This window comes from Rousettus aegyptiacus, unplaced genomic scaffold (assembly GCF_014176215.1).
Source record: "Rousettus aegyptiacus isolate mRouAeg1 unplaced genomic scaffold, mRouAeg1.p scaffold_m13_p_8, whole genome shotgun sequence".
Lineage (NCBI taxonomy): Eukaryota > Metazoa > Chordata > Mammalia > Chiroptera > Pteropodidae > Rousettus > Rousettus aegyptiacus.
Genome location: NW_023416311.1, coordinates 101,747,912 through 101,768,786, shown reverse-complemented (window position 1 = coordinate 101,768,786; position 20,875 = coordinate 101,747,912). Strand labels below are relative to the sequence as shown.

Sequence of the window (20,875 nt, the reverse complement as noted above, 5' to 3'; positions counted from 1 at the left end):
ATTTGGAAATATTTTAAGACAGACAGAAAATCTTAAAGAAGGTAAAATATAAACTGTGAAAAATATTAATAGATATTTAGTATTCTTAAGGCCATATTTCAGTGGCTTAAAAATCATATTGCTAGTCTCTGGTACATAGTTTCTCAAAGGAATTTATAATTGAAGTGTGTGTGTGTGTGTGTGTGTGTGTGTGTAGAGGGGGGGTAATCTTTATCTTTTGTCTCTATTGCCTACTAGAGTCTCTGCCCCAGTGTGAGAGGTAATGTTAATGAAGGTTTATTGAATTAATGAATGTTTGTTAGATACAGAAATGCTAAAGACAACTAGGTATGGTGGATGACATAATGCCATTAAGTTAAGACTAAGGTATCACTTCAGGAAGGATCCCTTGAAGAAAAATGATGTTAAGAAGGGAGATCTCCCTACAGCTTGGAAACAGTGCCTGGCAGCGCCTGGAACAGTGCCTGAAACAGGGTGGGGCTCAGGTAACCAGTGCTGAAACACATGTCCTTTTTTTCCACTTGACTGGCAATGGGACAACTTTATACCTCTTTCCTGGTGTGTGACTGTGCACAGACATTTGTACATGCATGGGTGAAAGGGATAAGAGGTAGAACTATAGCTCCAGGTCTGTGTGCATGTGTGTGTGTGTGTGTGTGCGTGCGCACGTGTGTGCATGTGTGTGTGTGTGTGTGTGTGTGTGTGCACATAGAAAACCATGCAGCAATTTGCTGGAAGGATACACTCATAATTATTATTCTTTCTGCATTGACCTTCTGTCTTCAAGCTAATGACTTGTTTATTGAACAAGTACATATTAGGGGCATAAATTGTGGTTATGCTGTCTTTTTGCTACAAAAGATATATATATATATATTTAATATCACTGTAGTGTTAAATCTAAGGATGCAGGGATCTGGCTTATTAAATATTATCTTACCATACAGAAAGAGACCAAATGAACGATTAGTGACCTGCTTAAACAGAAATAGCTATTCTATATTCTACTCCATAGAAAATTTAGAATGCATTAAAAGTCTAAAAACGTATAAGATTTTTTTTTTTGCCTGACATACAATCAGTTATAAAAATAGTCATAAAATTGCAATTATTGTTCTAAAGTTCACTGACAATGACAAATGGGCTTGTCCCTTACAGAGGTTTCTACATTGCAATCAGCATCCTGGGGGCTACAATCAGGAATTGGTTAGTTCTCTCTGACTTGACACTCTTGATAACTTCAATCCTAAGGGTCCAAGTCAGAATTTATTGCAAAGCACCGGGTATAGCAAACTTTGCGACTACAACCAATGTTAAATTTCCTATGCATGTGAAGAACATAATCAACTTCCAGAAATAATTCCATCTTTACAATTTACAATCAAAAGCTGGATAGAGCCTCAAACATAGAAATCAAAATAGGGTTGATTATACTGTTCTATTAACCTACCGCCAAATAAGGTTATGTATTTGGACACTTACTTTTCATATATTTTACAACATTACTTTACTGCAATTGAATTGTAATGATAATTCCTTGATATGTATAAAACTTTATATATGTGTGTCTTTGAGTGTGTCTATGTCTAGGTTTTTTAATAGCCATAATAATCCTGATGGAAAATTAGTGTAGACATTTTTATTCCCATTTTATAGGGGAAAAAAACTGAATCTGAGGGTTATGTATAGACTTAATTGGGTCACATGGGGAAAATATGGTGGAGCAGAAATGCAACTCTACCAACTAAATCTGGATCCAGTATTCTCTCCTTAGTAAAGTTCTGCTTCCCAGAATGCACCAGTGATTTTTTTTTTTAATAGATCAGGTAACACTTTGAACAAAATACTATTGCCACATCTCATTCATGTAATTAATTGTCCTTTAAATTGGAGACCTGGAAGCAAATTTGAACTTTGAATTTTTATTGGAATTTGAGGGAATTTTGCTAAACAACAAGGTTTATATATCCTCATTAGAAAGATGAATTACTAAAAGCAAATTCATTGTTTTTATTTCATAGGTCAAAAATTAAGTTAACTATAGACCATTTATGAGTGTTTCTGTTAACCAAAATAATTTATTCTTAGAGTAACCACAATCCTTGTAACATATAAATATCTTATGGGACAAGTAAGTCTCATTGTTTTGTTCTGATCTCAAAATGGTTTAACAGGCTGTGGTAGTCACGATTTCATGGAATTTTATTTTTAATAAAGACCATTAGTTTAAATATAGATTTTTTCATCTTTCTAAAGCTTTCATATAAATAAATTCTTCAAAAAAGTCTTTTTAAAATTTGTGTCCTAATTTGGAGGTTAAAATATATTCATGAGTAACCTAAAACAAGTTGTATCAGTATGCTTTATTTGCAAAGATATGCCACAGAGGATATAGGGATATTGCATAATCAACATAAGCTTTAGTGACAGAAAAGGTTGCATTTGTCTAAATACCGTCACTACCAACATTTATTAGTTGAATTCTGTTTTAACATGATTTATCATCTATAAAAAGATCACAGGAGCAACCTGGTTGTTCTCAATAAGACGATATATTTACTATTTATAAAAGTGATTTCAAATAAAATCAAACATTTGTCTTCTACTGAGAAAATATGACGAACAGTGCTCACTTGATTACTGTGAGGGCTGGTTTGGAAATTTTCTTTTTGTTTTCCAATACATCTTGTGAAATCTGAGAAGAAAGATGTTGTCAGCAATTTAAACCCTGATTTTATTCTATTAACTCAACAAAACTTAACATTTCACATAATCTTGCACACACAAGGCAAGCAATAAATAATGACAATGAGTAAATCATTTGAAATAAACCTTGCAATGAGCAATTTTGCTTTTATGAATTATAGAAACAATCGAAAACTCCAGTTGAAACACATAATGTAATATCTGTTAAAAATAAAGAAAATATCCAGAAAAGTAGAAAATATCATCTGTTTTATGTTCTAAAAATATGACCCCTCCTCCCACATATATTTCAATACTTAGCAGTTGCTGTAGGTGATTCTCTGACTATTTAAGTACAAAAGGACATTTAATCTCATGGTTTATTGGAATAAGAATGCTTCTCTATAGATTAATCTCAATTGTGTATTTTACATAATTCATGTAACTAGAATTACATAAAACCGATATATTATTTAAATTGCATTTTAAATGCAAAATTGCATATTAAATGTGCATTCATTTTAGACTGCAGGCATATGGTTATCATAAATGGTTTATATTTAAATCCTTAACGTAAGATTTAAAGAATTCCATTTTACTAGTCAGGGCACTAACAAACTGTAAAGTGTGGATCATTTTATACAAAGTTTGTTTAAAAATCTGACAGTATCTTCTCACAATACCATAGAAAATCACCAGAAGAAAATTTGACACAGTGGTACGAATGACTAGTAGTGAAAAAAGATTCTTGCTTTTGACAAAGGAAATATAAGAAAGAACATTCAATATTCCTAGATGAAGAGAATATATATATTTTTTCAAGTCACAAGAAAAAAAATTGAAAATATTTCACTCTAATGGCCTCCACATGGGCATGGTAAGAAAAAGGCTTTATAAAGATTAGAAAACAACATAAAACAAAAAATGTGATATGAACAGCCTTGAGTGTATTCAATGAGCTCTCAGAGAGAGAAAGTAGAGTCTATCCATCTAAATTTTTATGGTGCCTGTTCAGTGATCTGCATCTATCTTCTTTAAATACTTTTCTGAAGCCACAATCATTAACTCTTTTCCCTAAGCCATGCTCATTTTCTTACATAAATATAGTTACTGCAAGTCATGGTTTGATTGAGGTAGCCTATAAATAATATATCAGAATGGTTCACTGAGAAACAGTTGACAAAAGAAATTTCAAATATTAAAAGCTTTAGCCTCCACATTTCAATAAATTATTTCATTTCTGAGTAGTCTATTCTCCTGCTTCGTTCTCCCATACTTCCTCTCTTCTGCCTTTTGAGAATCATCGTTTTTAATATCCCTGAAGAGAATGTGTTACAAATATGAAAACCGAAAAAAGCTGAGGTAACATAGAGATAGAGAACTGCAGTTATATATAAATTGCTATATATTTCAGGAATACTGGATAGAGAATAATTAATTCCAAAAATCAACTCTGTTTCCATGAGCGGTTCAACTTGCCTGGCTCCTAAATAAACTTAGAGAAGCCCGAGGTGTTAATATCATTGACTGTATTTACATATAGCCATTGAGTGCTTTAAAAAAAAAGACTATTCCTCTGGGTTTGACACCACTATCAATCAACTACATCTAGTAGTCAATCAGTCATCTGGAGAGAGCAGCTCACCAGTGTTAGCAGGGCTGAGGGATGTAAACAGCAATGAACCATTTTGAGAAGCATATGCCATTGCTTAATTTGTTTGCAAGCGGTGATATTAAAGGGGAACTGAGCATTTTAAGTGTATAGAGACTGTGTCAGTAAAACCTTCGGTACAACCATAAATGCTCAGCTAGCAGAGGAAATGCCACATACAAGACATCATAAATGGTTATTAACATAATGAATGCATAAATAAATGTTTCGAGAATGTGAAACAAATGTCAGTTGTGACACTGACATATATGGGAAATATAAATAACATAATAGATTTGTAATTTATAATTTATAATTTAAATATATATACATATGAGGTTTTCAAAGCTGTAATATGATATTTGCATGTACTTTAATTTTCTGAGGTTTGCATGTACAACTTCTGCACGGGGAAGAACTGGGACCATAAAATCATCATCTCTTAATACTTAAATTACTTCTGCTTTGGGTGACTGCTTCACAAACTAAGAATGACAGTCTCCTGTGGGTGTTTGGCAAGCACAGTAGTGCCTATGGCAAAGCCTGCCTGTTAGTACATTTCAGTGGACTCCCAGACCTGTGCATGTCTTTGCATATTTAATACTGAATATCCCCAGCAGGCAGGGCTTTTGTGTCTTGTTTTTTGTTTTTGTTTTTTTTGTTGTTGTTGGTTTTTTTCCCCCACAAGAATAGCTATGGGCTTTGTTGCTATCATAACAGTTTCTTTACAATTCTCATTCCGTGAAACTCCTTATCCTCAAATTTAGAGGAAAAATGAGGAAAACATTTCTTTTTTAGAGAAGCATTAGAAATTCGAGTGACTAAAGTGGGGACATAGAGTGAGAAAAAGAAAAGCTGAAGATGAAAAAATTAAACAAGGTTAATTAAGATAAGGAAATTACACACAGAGAACAAATAGTGATTGTAGGGAGTAAATTATAAATAAAAAAAAAATAACTGGTAGTAGAGATATGGAAAAGAAGGAGAGATATAGCAAAAATATTCAAATGTTTCAGCCACGCGGGTTTGGGAAAATATTTAGTTAGCACAGTAGGGAATGGTTGTGTTTTAAAAGAAGGCTAACAGGTATCTCTGAGAAGAAAGGACACAGGTTGGTCTGTGGAGAAATGACTTTACTCTTAGGAGAAAACAATCTCCATTGTACTGTCACTCTGAAAAGGTGAAATTCCCTTGTATTTGTCAGGTGGATTAAGTGAGGCAACAGAAGGTCCATATTTCTCTGCCCAACAACAATAGAGTTCTGTGGCGTTCTGAATGATGTTGAAAAGACAGAAACAGGAAAAAGTGGCCCAAAGAGGGAGAGAGAGGACATACCTTTGAAATAAAATGGCAGTTTAAATCTCTTATGAACAGCTTAATGAGGAAATTTAAAAAATTAATTTTCTGTTTCAATTTGATTTCTTTTTCATGGATCATAATTATCTTCCACATTTCCTCAATGTTTGGAAAGAAAATAAAAAATAGATAAATATTCTTAAAACCATAACTTTATTACTTTTTTATTCAGATGTTTAACCTGTCTAAATTCAATATGTGAAAGACAGCAATATTTTTGAAAAATTAAATAATTATGGTAATAACATAAAAGAGACTTAATTCTAGAAACAGGTATTATTTTGGAAACCACCTTCCCAAAATTACATTTCATTTCTATAAAAATAAATAGTGTTGTCTTCCATATGTCGCACAATGCACTAATGATTTTAGAAGATACAAAATTAAGTGATGAGGGTTTTTAAACAGTTGCATTCTAGGAATTAATTTTTAAGTCTGTGTGCGTGTGTGTGTGTGTGTGTGTGTGTGTACACACACATATAAAATGTTGTTCTGTTTCTCAAAAACAGTTTTCTTTGTGATCTCAAAACTCACTGTTTTTATTATGGTACCCAAAACACTTAGCATTCTAACAATAGTTATATAGTAATTTTTTGGTAATCATTTGAGAAAGATCCTAAATTAGATTGTAAGACTGACAGAAATAGAAAAATGTTTAAAAAGTGTTTATGGAAGATGAAAGATGAGGCACATTTTATAGTGTAATAAAAGTAACATTAATTACAATAAAAATCTAAATCTGCAATGCTAAGTTATTTTTTCTTCCAAATTTCCATAAATTTAATGTTGGATATTTTAGTAATATACCCTTTCAATAAGATAATTAGAAGCACAATTCCATGTGTTAGGCACATAATGGGACCCAGTGCAGAACACAACAAAAACATGGTCGCGTTCATTCCCTAAAGGAGCACTCGGAGTCGGGAAGAAACAACACGTGAGCCAAAAAAGTACTTGCCATGTTTTATGAGGTATACAAAAAAATTAGCTCACAGATCAAAGAGATTAGGCCTGACTAAGGAGTGCAAGGGAACCAACCATAATTGTAGAAGTCTGCCTGGGAAGGACGAGCTAGGATAGTGTAATAGCCCAAGTGGAAAAGTAACACATAAGTCATGCTTGGCTGAAATATAGAGGTGGGTGGGAGATGAGAGAGAGAGAGAGAGAAAGAGAGAGGGAGGGAGGAAGAAAGAGATTAGAGATAGATGATAGGTAGATGATAGATGATAGATTATAGGTAGATGATAGATAATAGTGATTAATATTATCCTAGGAGTGTCTCAATTTCATTTTAAATATTAAAGATATTTGATTAGAAAAAAAAACTAAGGAAGTCAATAGGATTGCAGTACATTTCATCCTGAGGTAGGAGAATAAATAGCCTATCAGAATAAATTTAAAAGGATGAGAAAAAAATTGAATTGCTTGGTGATTACCTTCCACGGGTGATGCTCAATCAGTTTTAAAGACCAGACAAGATAATTGCAATGTTTCCTGTTACCTTTCTTTTCAACATTTTTACTACCGATCATCACTTAGCTAATAAATTCACCAGCTATTGGCTAAAGATTCGAGATACCTATATGTTCATTCCTGGTATTTTTCTCAACAGCTGCTATTTAGGTGCAGGATACACGAAGTTACAAAAAAAGGTAAATCTATTTTTTACCAGGAAGAAGTAGTATTAAATGTGTTGCAATTAACCAATATTGATTCCTGTCATTTCCTGTCACTACAATTTCAGAGTCAATGAGATTAATTTCTTCCTAGTAATAGCTGGTCTATTTTGTTATAAGAAGTTAATATTTAAAAAAAAGTTGATATTTATAATTTTAAAAAGTGGATTTAATTGGAATCATTTCTTTTGTTTGCTTATTTAACAGCTTTAAACTTAATTTATATACAACAAAATTCACTAAGTGTCTAATTCAAGCTAATTCAATGATATGGATCCATCTTTGGCTGCAATAAGTAGTTTAACATAGAACAGCAGTCTATAATTTTGTTTCATTAAAACTATACCCATAGCAATTAAATTCAATAGATATTAACTTTGTTCATGTCAATAGGACATGATAATTTCTTTGCTACAGAAGAGACTTATCTGATATGTATGGTGACTATGTAGTACTCTGCTACTTCTTAATGATTGTTTTTTTTTTTTTTTTTCAAATATGCATTCTCAATGGAGTATCAGAGTAAATTGCCTTGGTCTCATTCTTCAATCTGCCAAACATCCGCATTATAACTTTTGATATCTGATTTGAGTCAGTGTCTAAAGTTTCCTTTTCTACTTTACTATTAGCCGTAGAAGTGGAAAATGGTCACTCATACACAGAGAGCAGTGTGCTCTCTCTGGATCATGGATTTTGGTTTGAGAGGAATAAAAGTGGTCCCAGGGAGCCTGCTCTGTGCCTGCCTGGGCAGCGCATTGTGCTGTGATGTATCAGTCTGCAAAGCAAATTCACAAAGATCCAGGTATCAACATTGTATGTGACTGCACATAAAAATTGCCTAACCAGAGTGATTGCATTGTTAGTCTTTTTGCTCAGCAGTCTTTTGCTTGTGACTTTCATCTTGTGCATTTGTTGTCACATGATCACAAGTCAGCCACTGTCCTCCAATGATTACACATGTGTTTAAATCTAGAAGATGAAAGACCAAGGGAGGAAGCATTGGCACCTATATAAAGATATCAAAAGTTTCCTGGAGAGCTCCAGTGGTCTTTCTGTTATATATCAATGGCAAATTGTGTCAAAGTATCTACAGGGAGGCTGAGAAATCTCGTTTTTTGACTGAGTATGTCGTTGTATTGAGCAGCATCAGAGTTTTGATAGGATTAGGAAAATGAGAAGTTTATATCGAGTGAACAACTGCTAGTGTCTACTATAGTTCACCGGCTTTATGTCTTAAATGCTATATATATATATATATATATATATATATATATATATATATATATATATATATATATAACATGGACTTTTTTCTTATGTTGTTAATCCTTATCCTCATTGCTACAGTTCAGGAAACATTTAGATTCTTCCTTAAATAAGACAAATTGTGACAGTGTTTTCTTAAGTAAACTGATGTCATTCCATACTTTTGAATTACTGCATTCCATTTTTCACTAAGAGAAGCAAATTCTTAGGGCATTGGAGTTACTAATTAACTATTTTTTCTATTATGCAGTCAAGTGAAAGAAAATTATTTGAAAATGTATCTATAATTATTTGTGCATGCAATTATATTGTCATTGTTATTATATCAATTAGAAATGTGCTATGAAGAAGAAAAAATGACAAAACATATTTTACTGTAGAAAACTCTTTATCTTCTGTAGAAATTGGTGACCATAATTTAAATATTTTAACTTCTCATGTGAGGTTTGTGCCGCCGAATCAGCTCTCACTCCTGGCGAACCTACAAATGAGTGACGCCCACAGTGCCCTGTCCTCAGAAGCCCTGCTCGGCGCCTGTACACTCATGACTACAGCTTCTACTCATTTCCTGCCACTTCTATTTTCCCAGCATAATTGTCTTTTACAAAGAACCCTGCCTTCTCAGAATATACCTGAAGTAGGACAGTTTTTATATTGTCATTTGTGCCTCCATCAATGTTTTAAGCTTAGTTTGCTTTAGGACCCACTTGTTCATCTTCCTGGAGGTCCAGGGTATTCATAGAGCTTTCCTCTAATGCATGGGTTCTGTATGATATGCAGGGGTCCCTGATCCCTGGGCCACGGACCTTGTAAGGGTACCGCACAGCAGGAGGTGAGTGGTGGGGGAACTAGTGAAGCTTCACCTGTATCTGCAGCTGCTCCCCAGCACTAGCATCACCACCTCAGCTCCGCCTCAGGTCATCAGGCATTAGACTCTCATAGGAGCCCTGGTCCCTGGTGCCAAAAACGTTGGTAACTGCTGTCAATAATGCCATTTTTCAAATGGTTTCATTTTTTTTTCTATCAGCCTTCTTCACTGTCCTACTTCTATATTTAACTTATTTGCTATTATCTTCTAAGCTATTATAATATAAAATGTTACTCTGGGTAAATGAAACTATTTTCAAGTAGATCTGTATATTGAATTATGAAATATTAATAACAAGATCCACATGACTTTTAGAGATGCTTAACATTTTTTAAGCAAACATACCTAATAACCTTCTCAAACAATTTTCGAAATGAAATAAATTTAAAAGAATTAAACAGAAGGAAAACTGTTAATAAATTTAATTACATCACACAAAGTGGAAAAAGAGTGTTGAAAATCTTGTTTTTAATTACATCCTAAGAAACTCATTGAGGTCTTCCACTAAGTACATTTTAATAGCTGATTTAATTTCTGATATGAGATGTTAAGGAAAGGTCATTTTCAAGAATCACAATCATTGTTGGTCAAGACCTGTGTATTAATGACAATTGTATCACAGGCCTCATTCCTTTTACATAACCTAGAGATGCTAATCTGTGTTGGGACACTAAGTTCTAAAGGTAAAAAGCTAATTTTGTTTTTAACTTATTTCCTTTTAAATCATCATGCACTTTTTCTAAAAAGATATTTATCTTACTTATAATATATACAAAAAACTTTCTTCGAAATATCTGAAAAGAAAATTAACTAAATAAAAGTTCATAATGGAGCTTTCTCTTTTTATAAATATGTACAGTTATTTGGACTAAAAATCCCGTCATATGAATTTTTTTTTCTTCTTTAGATAAGACTACATTTTAGGAGTTGAGCATGGAGTATCGCCAAGTCATTTTGGAATGCACCTTAGTATTTTGAAAAAGAAATAAATATGAATTATTTTACTATGTTAATTAAACTATAACATGATTAAATATCTTAATTATTTCACAGGAAGATCAACTAAGCATTTTATTATATTTACAATCATGCCTTGTAAAAATAAGCTATACTACCATACCTTTAGAACCACAGGTACCACTAGGTGTGGAACATTTTACTTGATGCCATGTGCCCTGCTCTCTGTGGAATAGATGGTGTTAATGCAGAGTGTTTGACTGACAAGAGATGTGAAATCCACTGTCTGCTCCTTTTCAACACAGAGCAGAAACCATTCATGTGCTAAAATGCATTAGGTGTTGAAATAAAAAGAAGTTCTGGTATGATCTTTGTATATAATTAAAAGGTAGACTTTCTAATCTTATCATTTTCTGTACCTAAATAGTAAATGTAGAATTCATCGACAAAAATATTCCCAACTGCATATTTTCTAATTAAACATGCATTCTTTAAAATGTAAAAATATATAAAAATTATATAAAAATGACTGACAATTTAAAATATGTGCATCTATATTAAACCGAATAGCTATCTAGCCTTTATTAGGTGTGTGGTTAAAAACCACTATTAGTACCATTCATGCAAATAACTTGACAAAATTATTGACAAACCCCAATTTACATGTTTCATATTAATGATGGTCAAAAAAGCTGGTATTCACAATTCTTAGCATTATAGACAATTGTAAATAAAGCTTAATTAGGATTCTATAAACCGGCACATCCCTCCATTTTCTCTGACATTATTTTTTAATCCAGGTTTTCAGGTTTCTTGAATTGACCATAATATATCTCTGTGACATAGTCACAGACATAAGATATATGCACTGGAAGAACATGAAGTCATTTATAAGTAGTTGACCACGCAACGGCTAGCATAGAGAATCATTAAGTGGCTATAAACGCCATGGCCATAAACAGATTTGCATTCTCAGTGAAAAATTGCACAACTGTCCCTTGTGAATCCATTCTGTTTCTAAGACCCAGAAAAGATACTAGGTATATTTCTGGTTTTATTTTTGACCTAAGTCAGGGAAAATTTTTCCTTTTCGTAGCAACTCGATCATTCAGCTTCTGCGTCACCACCTGACAGAAATTCCATAGCTTGTGAAGAGACATAGAGACCTTGAACATATCGATTTATTTTTAATGCAGTTGGCACTATATTAACTGGACTAGGAATGAGATTAGAGTTATGCTAAGAGACAACTCTCAGCCCAGATTTCTCTTGATGTGGATTCAGTGATCACTTCAAATGGCTTTCTCACACAGCAGCCTTCCTCAAAATGCCCTGCTTAGGGTTAATAGTTTTCATGAACATTAAAGTGGTTCCTTCACTTGGTAACTCTAAAGTGTTTCCTTGCTGATTTAAAATCAAGGGGCTCAAAGATATGGTGAAAGAAGGAAATTTAATTTTGCGTGGTGAATATGCAGTATACAGATGACATATTATTGAATTGTACACTTAAAACCTATAAATTTTATTAACCAATGTCACGTCAATAAATTTAATAAAAAATAAAGTAAAGTAAAATAAAATAAAATGTATTCAACTAGAATTATCTACATTAAGCCTACATTTCCATGATTCTTACATAAATATGTTGAGAAATACTAGGTGTCTTTTATATTTCATTAAATCCTATAGTTCATTCTTTCACAGTCTTCTGCATCTTTCAAATGGTAATATTAAAATATCACTTTTTAATATAAATTCATCTTTTGTTGTGATACATTAATCAAGTAGCATAAAATAGTTACTAAATAAAACATTTAAAACAACAATCTATTCGCAAAATTTGTTTCATCATATCGATTAATAGGATTTCAGTGTAAAACAGAATTTATTAAATCAATTATGTATAGTATAGTATAGTATATCAAGAGCCATATAATTCTTTGGAAGCAGCGATTCATAGATGGTTTATAAAGTAGGAAGCAAGACCTCACTGGAAACTAGACAAAGCCCTGAACTTAACCATAAGCATTCGCAATTCTATTTGGTATAAATTTTCTGTTTTATAATTGGTCTCATTGAAAGTAATTGGGATTATGTTGAAATACAGTCATGCCAAATGAGAAGATAGAATAAATGCCTTACTATTAAAATGAACACCTGTAAGTGACTACTGTCCCAAGGCTTCTTATATATCACCCCTTCTATGGCAAATGATTCTTCAGTTTTTAGTACGTTTGTATTTTAGTCATCATTTTAAGCACAATTTTCATAAAATTCATTACTTCTAAGGATGTTTAATTGCATAGTGACAGGTCTTTTAAGTTGAAATTATAAAAAAATAAATAAATAAGTCAGGTTTAAAGAGAATAATGAGCATTTTGTTTTATAATCCCTATTAGCAGAGAAAACTATCTAAGACATTTGCATAAAGAATTTTTATATTAGGATACACATTAATAGATTCCCATGATCCTTTATCCAATATAATATTGAAATTAAATATATCAACATGGAGGCATACATTTTACTCAAATTGTTTCGCTTAAAGAAAAGAGCAAAAAATTATAAAAACAAACATAGTTTCATAGAGTAATATTTGAGTAACAGCCTATTTAAGTTACAGATATTTTTTATTTAATGAAGTACTTAATCAATTTATAATAAACACATATAACACAATGCAATTTCTATTTGAATATTATGTTATTGATATATTTGCTTCACTAAAGCACAAACTATAGCAGAGTAAAACGCTAGTCAAATTTTGTCCTCAGTGGCCTGGTTTATCCATCCAAAGTACACACACATACACAAACACATTTACCCACACATGACACATGTGGATGTAGTCACACAAACACATGGCAATGTTTGAGCAGACATTCAGATACACATACCTGGAATCTACAGGCTTACAGAGCAGGGTTCCCTGCAAAATGTTCTGTATGATATGCAGTTGTATGTATATAAGGGGATATTTATGACTAAACTTGGCTCAATGTATTAGTTATAGGGTTGTGCCCTTTACTTGAAGATCCCACATTAACGTCATTCAGAATGCATCTAATGTGACCAGAAAGAATTTTAGTTGCTGCTAGGATGTCCTGGACCTCTCTCTGCTTCATCTATGTCTTATGATTATGTATATCCTTGAAATTCTCAATAAAATGTGAGACTTGTTTCTTACTGAACAGTTGGCTACGGTAAAAATGAGTTTATCTTTAGCCAAGTTTTATTAACAATTTGTCAATGGAGCTAGAGCTTTTTGTGGTTTTAATATTATGCTGCTGTAACGTAACACTATAATGTATTATTGAGTATCCTTCATTCCCATTTTGGCATCATAATGTATAAAATATGATATGATTGTTTTGGCCAGAAAAAAATGAAAGAGAGCAGAATTCATATTGTCCTGAAAAAAAATGTTGAAATGTTCTTGGCTGTATTCTCAGTTAATTTCTCATACATAACACAATATTTGAGGGCTGAAGAATTTCTCATTAGGAAAAAATGTCAGTTCAAGATATAACAATTCCCCAGTGTAATATATAACAACTTGTGTGACATTCAAACTCAAATAAATTATAAAAGAATCTTTATGAAATACTCCATATTTGTTTTTAGCAGAGAACATTTCACTACATGTTACAGAAATATGTAAAGTTAAGAAGCATTTTACTGGTATAAGTGAAAGGTAATGAATAATCAAAATATTAAGAAGAGAAATTTTTTTTTTATCTTCAGTTATGTGATCCAGTTATCCAGTCATTTTAGAAAAGTGAGGGCATTTTTTAATGCCCCAAAATAATGTCTGATATAGACGAGTATACAGAATTATAGTTTACCTTTCAACAACACAGGGGTTAAGAGTGCCAAATGCCCACAAAGTCAAAAATCTTCACATAACTTCTGACTCCCCCAAAATTTTACTAACAGCATACTGTTGACTGGAACACATACCAGTAACATAAACAGTCGGTAACACATATTTTATATGTTATGTGCATTATGTGCTATAGTCTTACAACAAAATAAGCTGGAGAAAACAAAATGTTATTAAGAAAATCATAAAAAGGAAATATACATTTACAGTACTGTATGTGTTTATTGAAAATAATTTGCATATAAGTAGACCCATGTTGTTAAAGTGTCAATTGTAAAAATGGTGCTTTTATTGTAGCACGTACCTGCACACAAATTATACATAAATGCACTAACCTGTTTTAGGATCTACGGAGAAGTAGGGTTGTCCTTGGAGGATACTGTAAACCACCCGAGCGCTGTTTCCATAGGTAGGATCATCTGCATCAGTAGCTGTCACCTGCAGAACAGAGGTACCTGTGTATGCAGGAAAACAAATTTTAGTGTGTGGTGGCATTTGGCCCATGAGCAATTTGTATACGGGAAAAAAACTTTATGCTGAAACACTATGGAGACCTGTAATACATGTATCTGACCAAATTTAATTCTTAGATGTATCTGTCTGACATATTCCTTGCTTCCTTTCTCTATCAACTGTATTAAATCAGACTTCAAAATAGAACATTTCATCTCAGACATTTTAATATGTCTATGTGCTGATAATATTATTATGGTCTTTCTCTTGCGTAATCATGGTTGGGTTGGACTGATCTTCAAGAATCAAATTGGTGCTAACTACGAGGCAAAGTAAAATGTACCATGAGGGTGCATACTGCATGCTACATAACACCAGTAGTGAGATGGTTTGTGATTAGTTGGGAAGGTCAGCGAGCTGACATTAAATTAATAACGGCATCAAAACAGACCACTTAAGTCATTTCCATCATTCATGCTCTTTTTGTTTCTTACATAAACAATTTGTGACTCTCCTAACTGGTTATGGAACTTCAGATTTCATTCCTTTAGTCTCTTATACACACTATCAGTATAATTATCTTTCATTGTTGGGTATGAGGATATTCTTATCACATGGGATGTTTGAAGATTATACTTACTTTAAAATAATTTATAAATTTTTAAATACTATATGTGAAGTACTAAATTTTGTGGATGTATTTTCTTTATGTTTACACCTTTTAAACACTATTTCCATAGTGAGATACATCTGTCCCTTATTTCAGGTATTCCCAAATAAAAACTGAGCTAAGTGCGTCATGATAACCATATATTATGAGCTATACAACTTCATTGTAGAATTATTAGGTAAGAGCTCTCACTTATTCATAGCATATACTTGATGGATCATCTAATCGTGCATACTTGATATTGTATTTTGCCTAACTAGAACAATTTCATCTACTAATTCAGATTATGTATCAAACAAAAAATATTTCCACAATCAAATGAGCCTGTTTACAATTCTGCATTTATTTTGGTACTTGACTGTGGAAGCACTGACAATTTTCAGTCTTTAACTTTAGTAAGTACTTCAATTTTTAGGTACAACACTCTGATTAAGGGCTTAATAGCTGTTCAACTACAAAGTTTTTACTTACACATTGAAATTCAGACAAACTTTAAGTAAAGGTTGTTCTTTGCCTTCAAGGGATCCTAGAAAACTTAGTAGTGTTAGTCCATCAAGTGTACCTGACAAATCTTATTAGCAGGCCATAAATGTATATGAACTCTTAATAATATGCTATGACCCTGGCCTCTGACTAATATTTTCACATTGAGATTATAAGCATAAATATGATTAGTAATCATACATAACTCAGAAATGGAGGACTGACTGTGTAATGTCTAAAAAGCAGTCTCTAATTATGAGTAATAAAATATAACAGTATTGCCAAATGCTGGCAAGAATGCTGAGAAACTAGGACACTCATACCACCACTAGTAGAAATGTAAGTTTAATTGATTCTTATAAAGCCTAACATACAATTACCATACAACTGAACAAATTGTACTCTCAGGCATTCATACTAAAGTAATGAAAAATGTATACTCACATAAAAATTTACTTACAAATACTCAGAATAACATTATTCCTAGTAGCCTCAAATAAAAACAACCTTGATGTCTTTCAATGGGAAAATAATAAAGCAAACTGTGGTACACTCATACAATGGAATACTACTGTTCAGCAAGAATAATAAATAGGCTATCGGTATCTGCAACAACTTAAATAAATCTTCAGGGGATTATACCCAGTGGTCGGGGGGAAACAATTCCAAAAGGTTATATAATGTGTGATTTTGTTTAACATTTTTGAAATGATGAAATTTTAAAAATGGATAACAGATTAGTAGAATTCCAGATGTTAAAAGAGAGGAAGAGAGAGGTGAGTTTGGTTATAAAAAGGCAATACGAGGGTTTGTCGTGGTGTTGAAACTGTCTCATATTTTGATTATGTTGATTATGTTTGATTATGTTAGGTACGTGAACATACACAGGTGATAAATCACATAGAACTAAAACACACAAACACATACTCAGATAAAACTAGACAAATCTAGATAAGATCAGTAGATTAAATCACTTCGATAACCCGATTATGATATTGCTTTATAGTTTTACTATGTTACCAGTGGAAAAAATTGGGTAATAGTATAAGGAATATTTCCATATCATTGTTCACAACTTTGTGTGAATCTGTGATCTCAAAATTAAAAGTTGAAAAAAGTGTCTCATTGCTTCAATGCTAGTCTGTTCTTGGAGAGCCTCATTTGGGCTTGTATGTGTACCATGAATTTTCACACTACAGCACTACATTTTCCAGTTTGATTAAACTTTTCAGAGCTAGTCACATGTAAACTATCTCTTCCACTACTATGCATGCTTATAAAATACTAAGGACTTTTCCTGTGATAGCTTGACACTTGTTTCATACCCAATATTCATCTATCCAACTTGTTCAGAGGTAGATATTTGCAGATAAAAGTTGGTTTAGCAGACATTTTCATTGAAACCTCACTGAAAATAAAACTAAAATCTGTAGTAGTTTCCCAGGTCAGGCTATTTAAAAGTGTAAAAAGCTCATAATGTGGATAACATATTATAAAATTATATCAGTCAAATCTTGGATCTGATGAGGAAAATGCTGATGGTACCGGGCATACAGGGATTACTAGGATTCATTAAAAAAAAAAAAAAAATGTGATAGATGTAAAATAATGAACATTAAAAAACACCCTTATAAAATCCTAAGATTTGGAAATTGCCTTGGCTTTGCAACAGTGATTTAAGGCTAAATAGTTTTCAATGTCTTAAAATAGTCCCCAAGCAACCATTCCAAGGAGAAAGCTGAGAAAGACAAACAGCGCAGGATCTCACCTCGTTTACAGTGACAGGCAGGATCACCACATGAAGGAGGTGTCTTAAGGTGTCTACAAAGTCCAGCCTTGTTAAGTGAAAGTTGAGAAGCATGAATTGAGTGACAAGTGAAATAAAGAGCAAGGAGAAAAGGAGAACGGAAAGAAAGAAGAGGAGTTTGGCAGTACTGACTAAGTGATGGCTTGACTCAGCAGAGGAAAGGAAGCAGAGCAGGACAGGGTTTCAGGAGAGGAAAAGAAAATATAATCACTCTCTACCACGCCCAGAAAACACAGTCGTTAACAGCTGCACACATCTCTGTGCTGTAGTCGTCTCAGGTATTGGGCAATTCTATCTGTGTGTGAAATGAGAAACAGCAAATTCTCTCTATCATAGAACTTTGGTGGCATCTGAGGATATCGAGCTGCTACTTTGAGTACACAGATTGCTGGCTGAAGGTAGCACAGGTGTACGCACCACACAGCCCAAGAAAGTCACCTTGACCCTGAATACAGAAGGGGGGAGATAAAAGGCCAGTATGGAAATAACACCCTTACTTGCCTATTCAAGAATATCTTACCCAGGAGAATTGCTAAGGGAGTTTCAGGCCAAAAGCAAAACATACACTTTCTAATTTATCTGAAGTCTATGTGGGAAAATTATAAGAATCCCTGGTGCTTTTGGAAGTTCTTTTACATTAGAGAAAAAAAGGCTTTTCATGGATGTGGACTATATACTAGTGGTTACCAAAGGGTAGGGGCGGGGGAGGAGGGGGGAGGTAGATAGGGTAAAGGGGATCAAATATAGGTGGGGGAGGGGGAGAGTGAAGTGGGTAAAGAGGATCCAATAGATAGTAGCTGAAGGAAACGACTTTGGGTGGTAAACACACAATAGAATATACAGATGTTAAATTATAATGTACACCCAAAAATTATATAATTATATTAACCAATGTTACCCCAATATACTTAATTTAAAAAAGTGAGAACTCTCCCAAGATGTACGTTACATGTTGGATTGTTTCCCCTAAAAATTCCCATGTTCGAGTTCTAAACTCCAGAAAGAACTTCAAAGGACAACCCTGTGTGGAAAGAGGCTCATCACTCTGGAGTAGAGCGGGCCCCTCACCAATATGGCTGGTGTCCTCATAAAAATGGGAAATTTGGAGATAGGCACAGACAAACACACATACCACAAGTCAGGGGATGTCAAAGATTGAGAGAGAACCACCAGAAGAGGATACTGGAGAGGCTTGGACCAGATATTTTCCAGGGCTTTAAGCAGGAACGCGACCCTGTTGACACACTGACTTCAGACTTCTAGCTTCAGAAACTCTGAGACAATAAGTATCTGTTGTTTAAGCCACCCCAGTTTGTGGTGACTTGGTACAGCAGCCACAGCAAACTAGTACAGGGTGGTACAGTTGCAGTGGGAAAAAATGACATTTATTCTCAGAATTTAAGGTTGTTCTTTAAGTGAATCTTGGCCAGAACCTGAAGTCACAAGTCAAGAAAAAAAAATGATGGGTAATTTCCTATACTATTTGATTCCAGATACATTATAAATGAGATCAAATCAGAAGTTAATCTCGCAGTAGAAACATTTAAGTAGGTAAAATTTAATGGTATTCGATTTTTTTACAAAATTAGACACTATTTGTGACCTACCTATTGGCATTTTTAAGTATATTAAATATATTAATGAGTTATATTAATAATTGTAATGAGAATTTTTATTTCTGTTTAAAAGTTTAAGTAAAAAAAATCACCACCATTTATGTATGTATATCTGAGAAAAGTATCTCACATTAGACCATTCAATTGATTATTCACTAAATGCCTTAATAGCATATGTAGTAGAAAAGAGAAAATTATTATCCCCTACTGTGCTAGATTTACAAATAAAAAATCATACAGTAATGCCTAAAAATTTATTATTCTACCAGGTTATTAAAACAAGAATCTAATTTTCTCCAAAAAGTACAGAGATTTGGTCAATACATATTAAAACAACAGCCCCTTCCCTACATAACTGGTTTTTATCAAAGAAAACTTTTAAAAGTTCTATATAAGCTTTCTACTCTTACAACCATTTCCATTAAAAAAAAAATAACCAAAGAAACATGCATTTTAAAGTTGCATTAGCCATTTGGCGTCCAATATTTTTATGGCAAATATTTCCTATGGCATGTACATAGCTGTTCCTATGGTACAGATCCTCGTCCCTCAGCTAACACTTTATACAAATCTGAAAAAGATTTAAATACATTTTAAAAAAATGCTTTCAAGATATCTTTTCTACAATAAAACTTAAGACCTTTGGGGATTGTCCTGTGTCATTCTTTTCATTCAGTTTCTTTTGATATTGCAGCTTTATAAATAGCACACTATTTGTAAAGTTACATATCAATGAGAAGCAGAAAGAGTGGACTTTCTCAAACGTCTCCAAAGACCAATTTGAAATATTTAATAAGGCATTTTACCACCAAGCAAATATTCTCTGAGATTGCACATCGTTATGCATGACTTGTCAGGGTTTGCAGCTCTGCTAAAATCTCAAGTGAATTAATGTTAAGCAATAACTTTTAGTAAAAATAACCTGCAGGATTCTGAAGGCTAAGAGGATCTCTCTGATGCAATCTCTTAAGGCTTAATTCTCAGAAGATTTTTTTTTCCCAGGGACTGTGAAAAAGCAATAGTCATAAACCTACAAGTTAAATTTTATTCTACACAAGAGGAATGTAATTTCACCAAACAGCAATAGCACAGGATTCCAGTCATTGTGTAATTCAATAATGCTTTGAGTATTCACCCAAAAGTCACTGGGTTGAAAAAAAAATCCCGCGAGAACATTTATGAAACTTCTAGGTACCAAAATGAAAGTCACTATTCTAACTGCATATTTTAACCTATGGCTATTGTTAATTTCTGCATATTTTCAATTAGATTCTTTTTATAAGAATACTTAATGTTAAATTTCATATTACTCAAGTAAATTTTATATTATATTTCTTAAATAGAAAAAAATAATTAAGGAAATAATATGTATTTAGTGCTAATGATATGGGAAGCCCTCTGCTATATGACATTAAATTCGATAGTGAGATCAAACTGAGAAAATTACATTTAACGCCATTTTATGAATGTGGGCACGGTAGCTCCAAGCAGTTATATAATTGAC

At 33.0% G+C, this 20,875-nt stretch overlaps 1 protein-coding gene across 3 annotated transcripts in view; it reads right to left on the bottom strand.

Annotated features, from left to right (window-relative positions):
- Positions 1-20,875, bottom strand: part of CDH18 (cadherin 18) — a 368,075-nt gene that overhangs the window by 153,985 nt on the left and 193,215 nt on the right. For all 3 annotated transcript variants that reach the window (XM_016166126.2, XM_016166127.2, XM_016166128.2), the window contains one exon: positions 14,678-14,797. In XM_016166126.2, the coding sequence (XP_016021612.2) occupies positions 14,678-14,797 (120 nt within the window). The remainder of the gene's footprint in view (positions 1-14,677; positions 14,798-20,875) is intronic.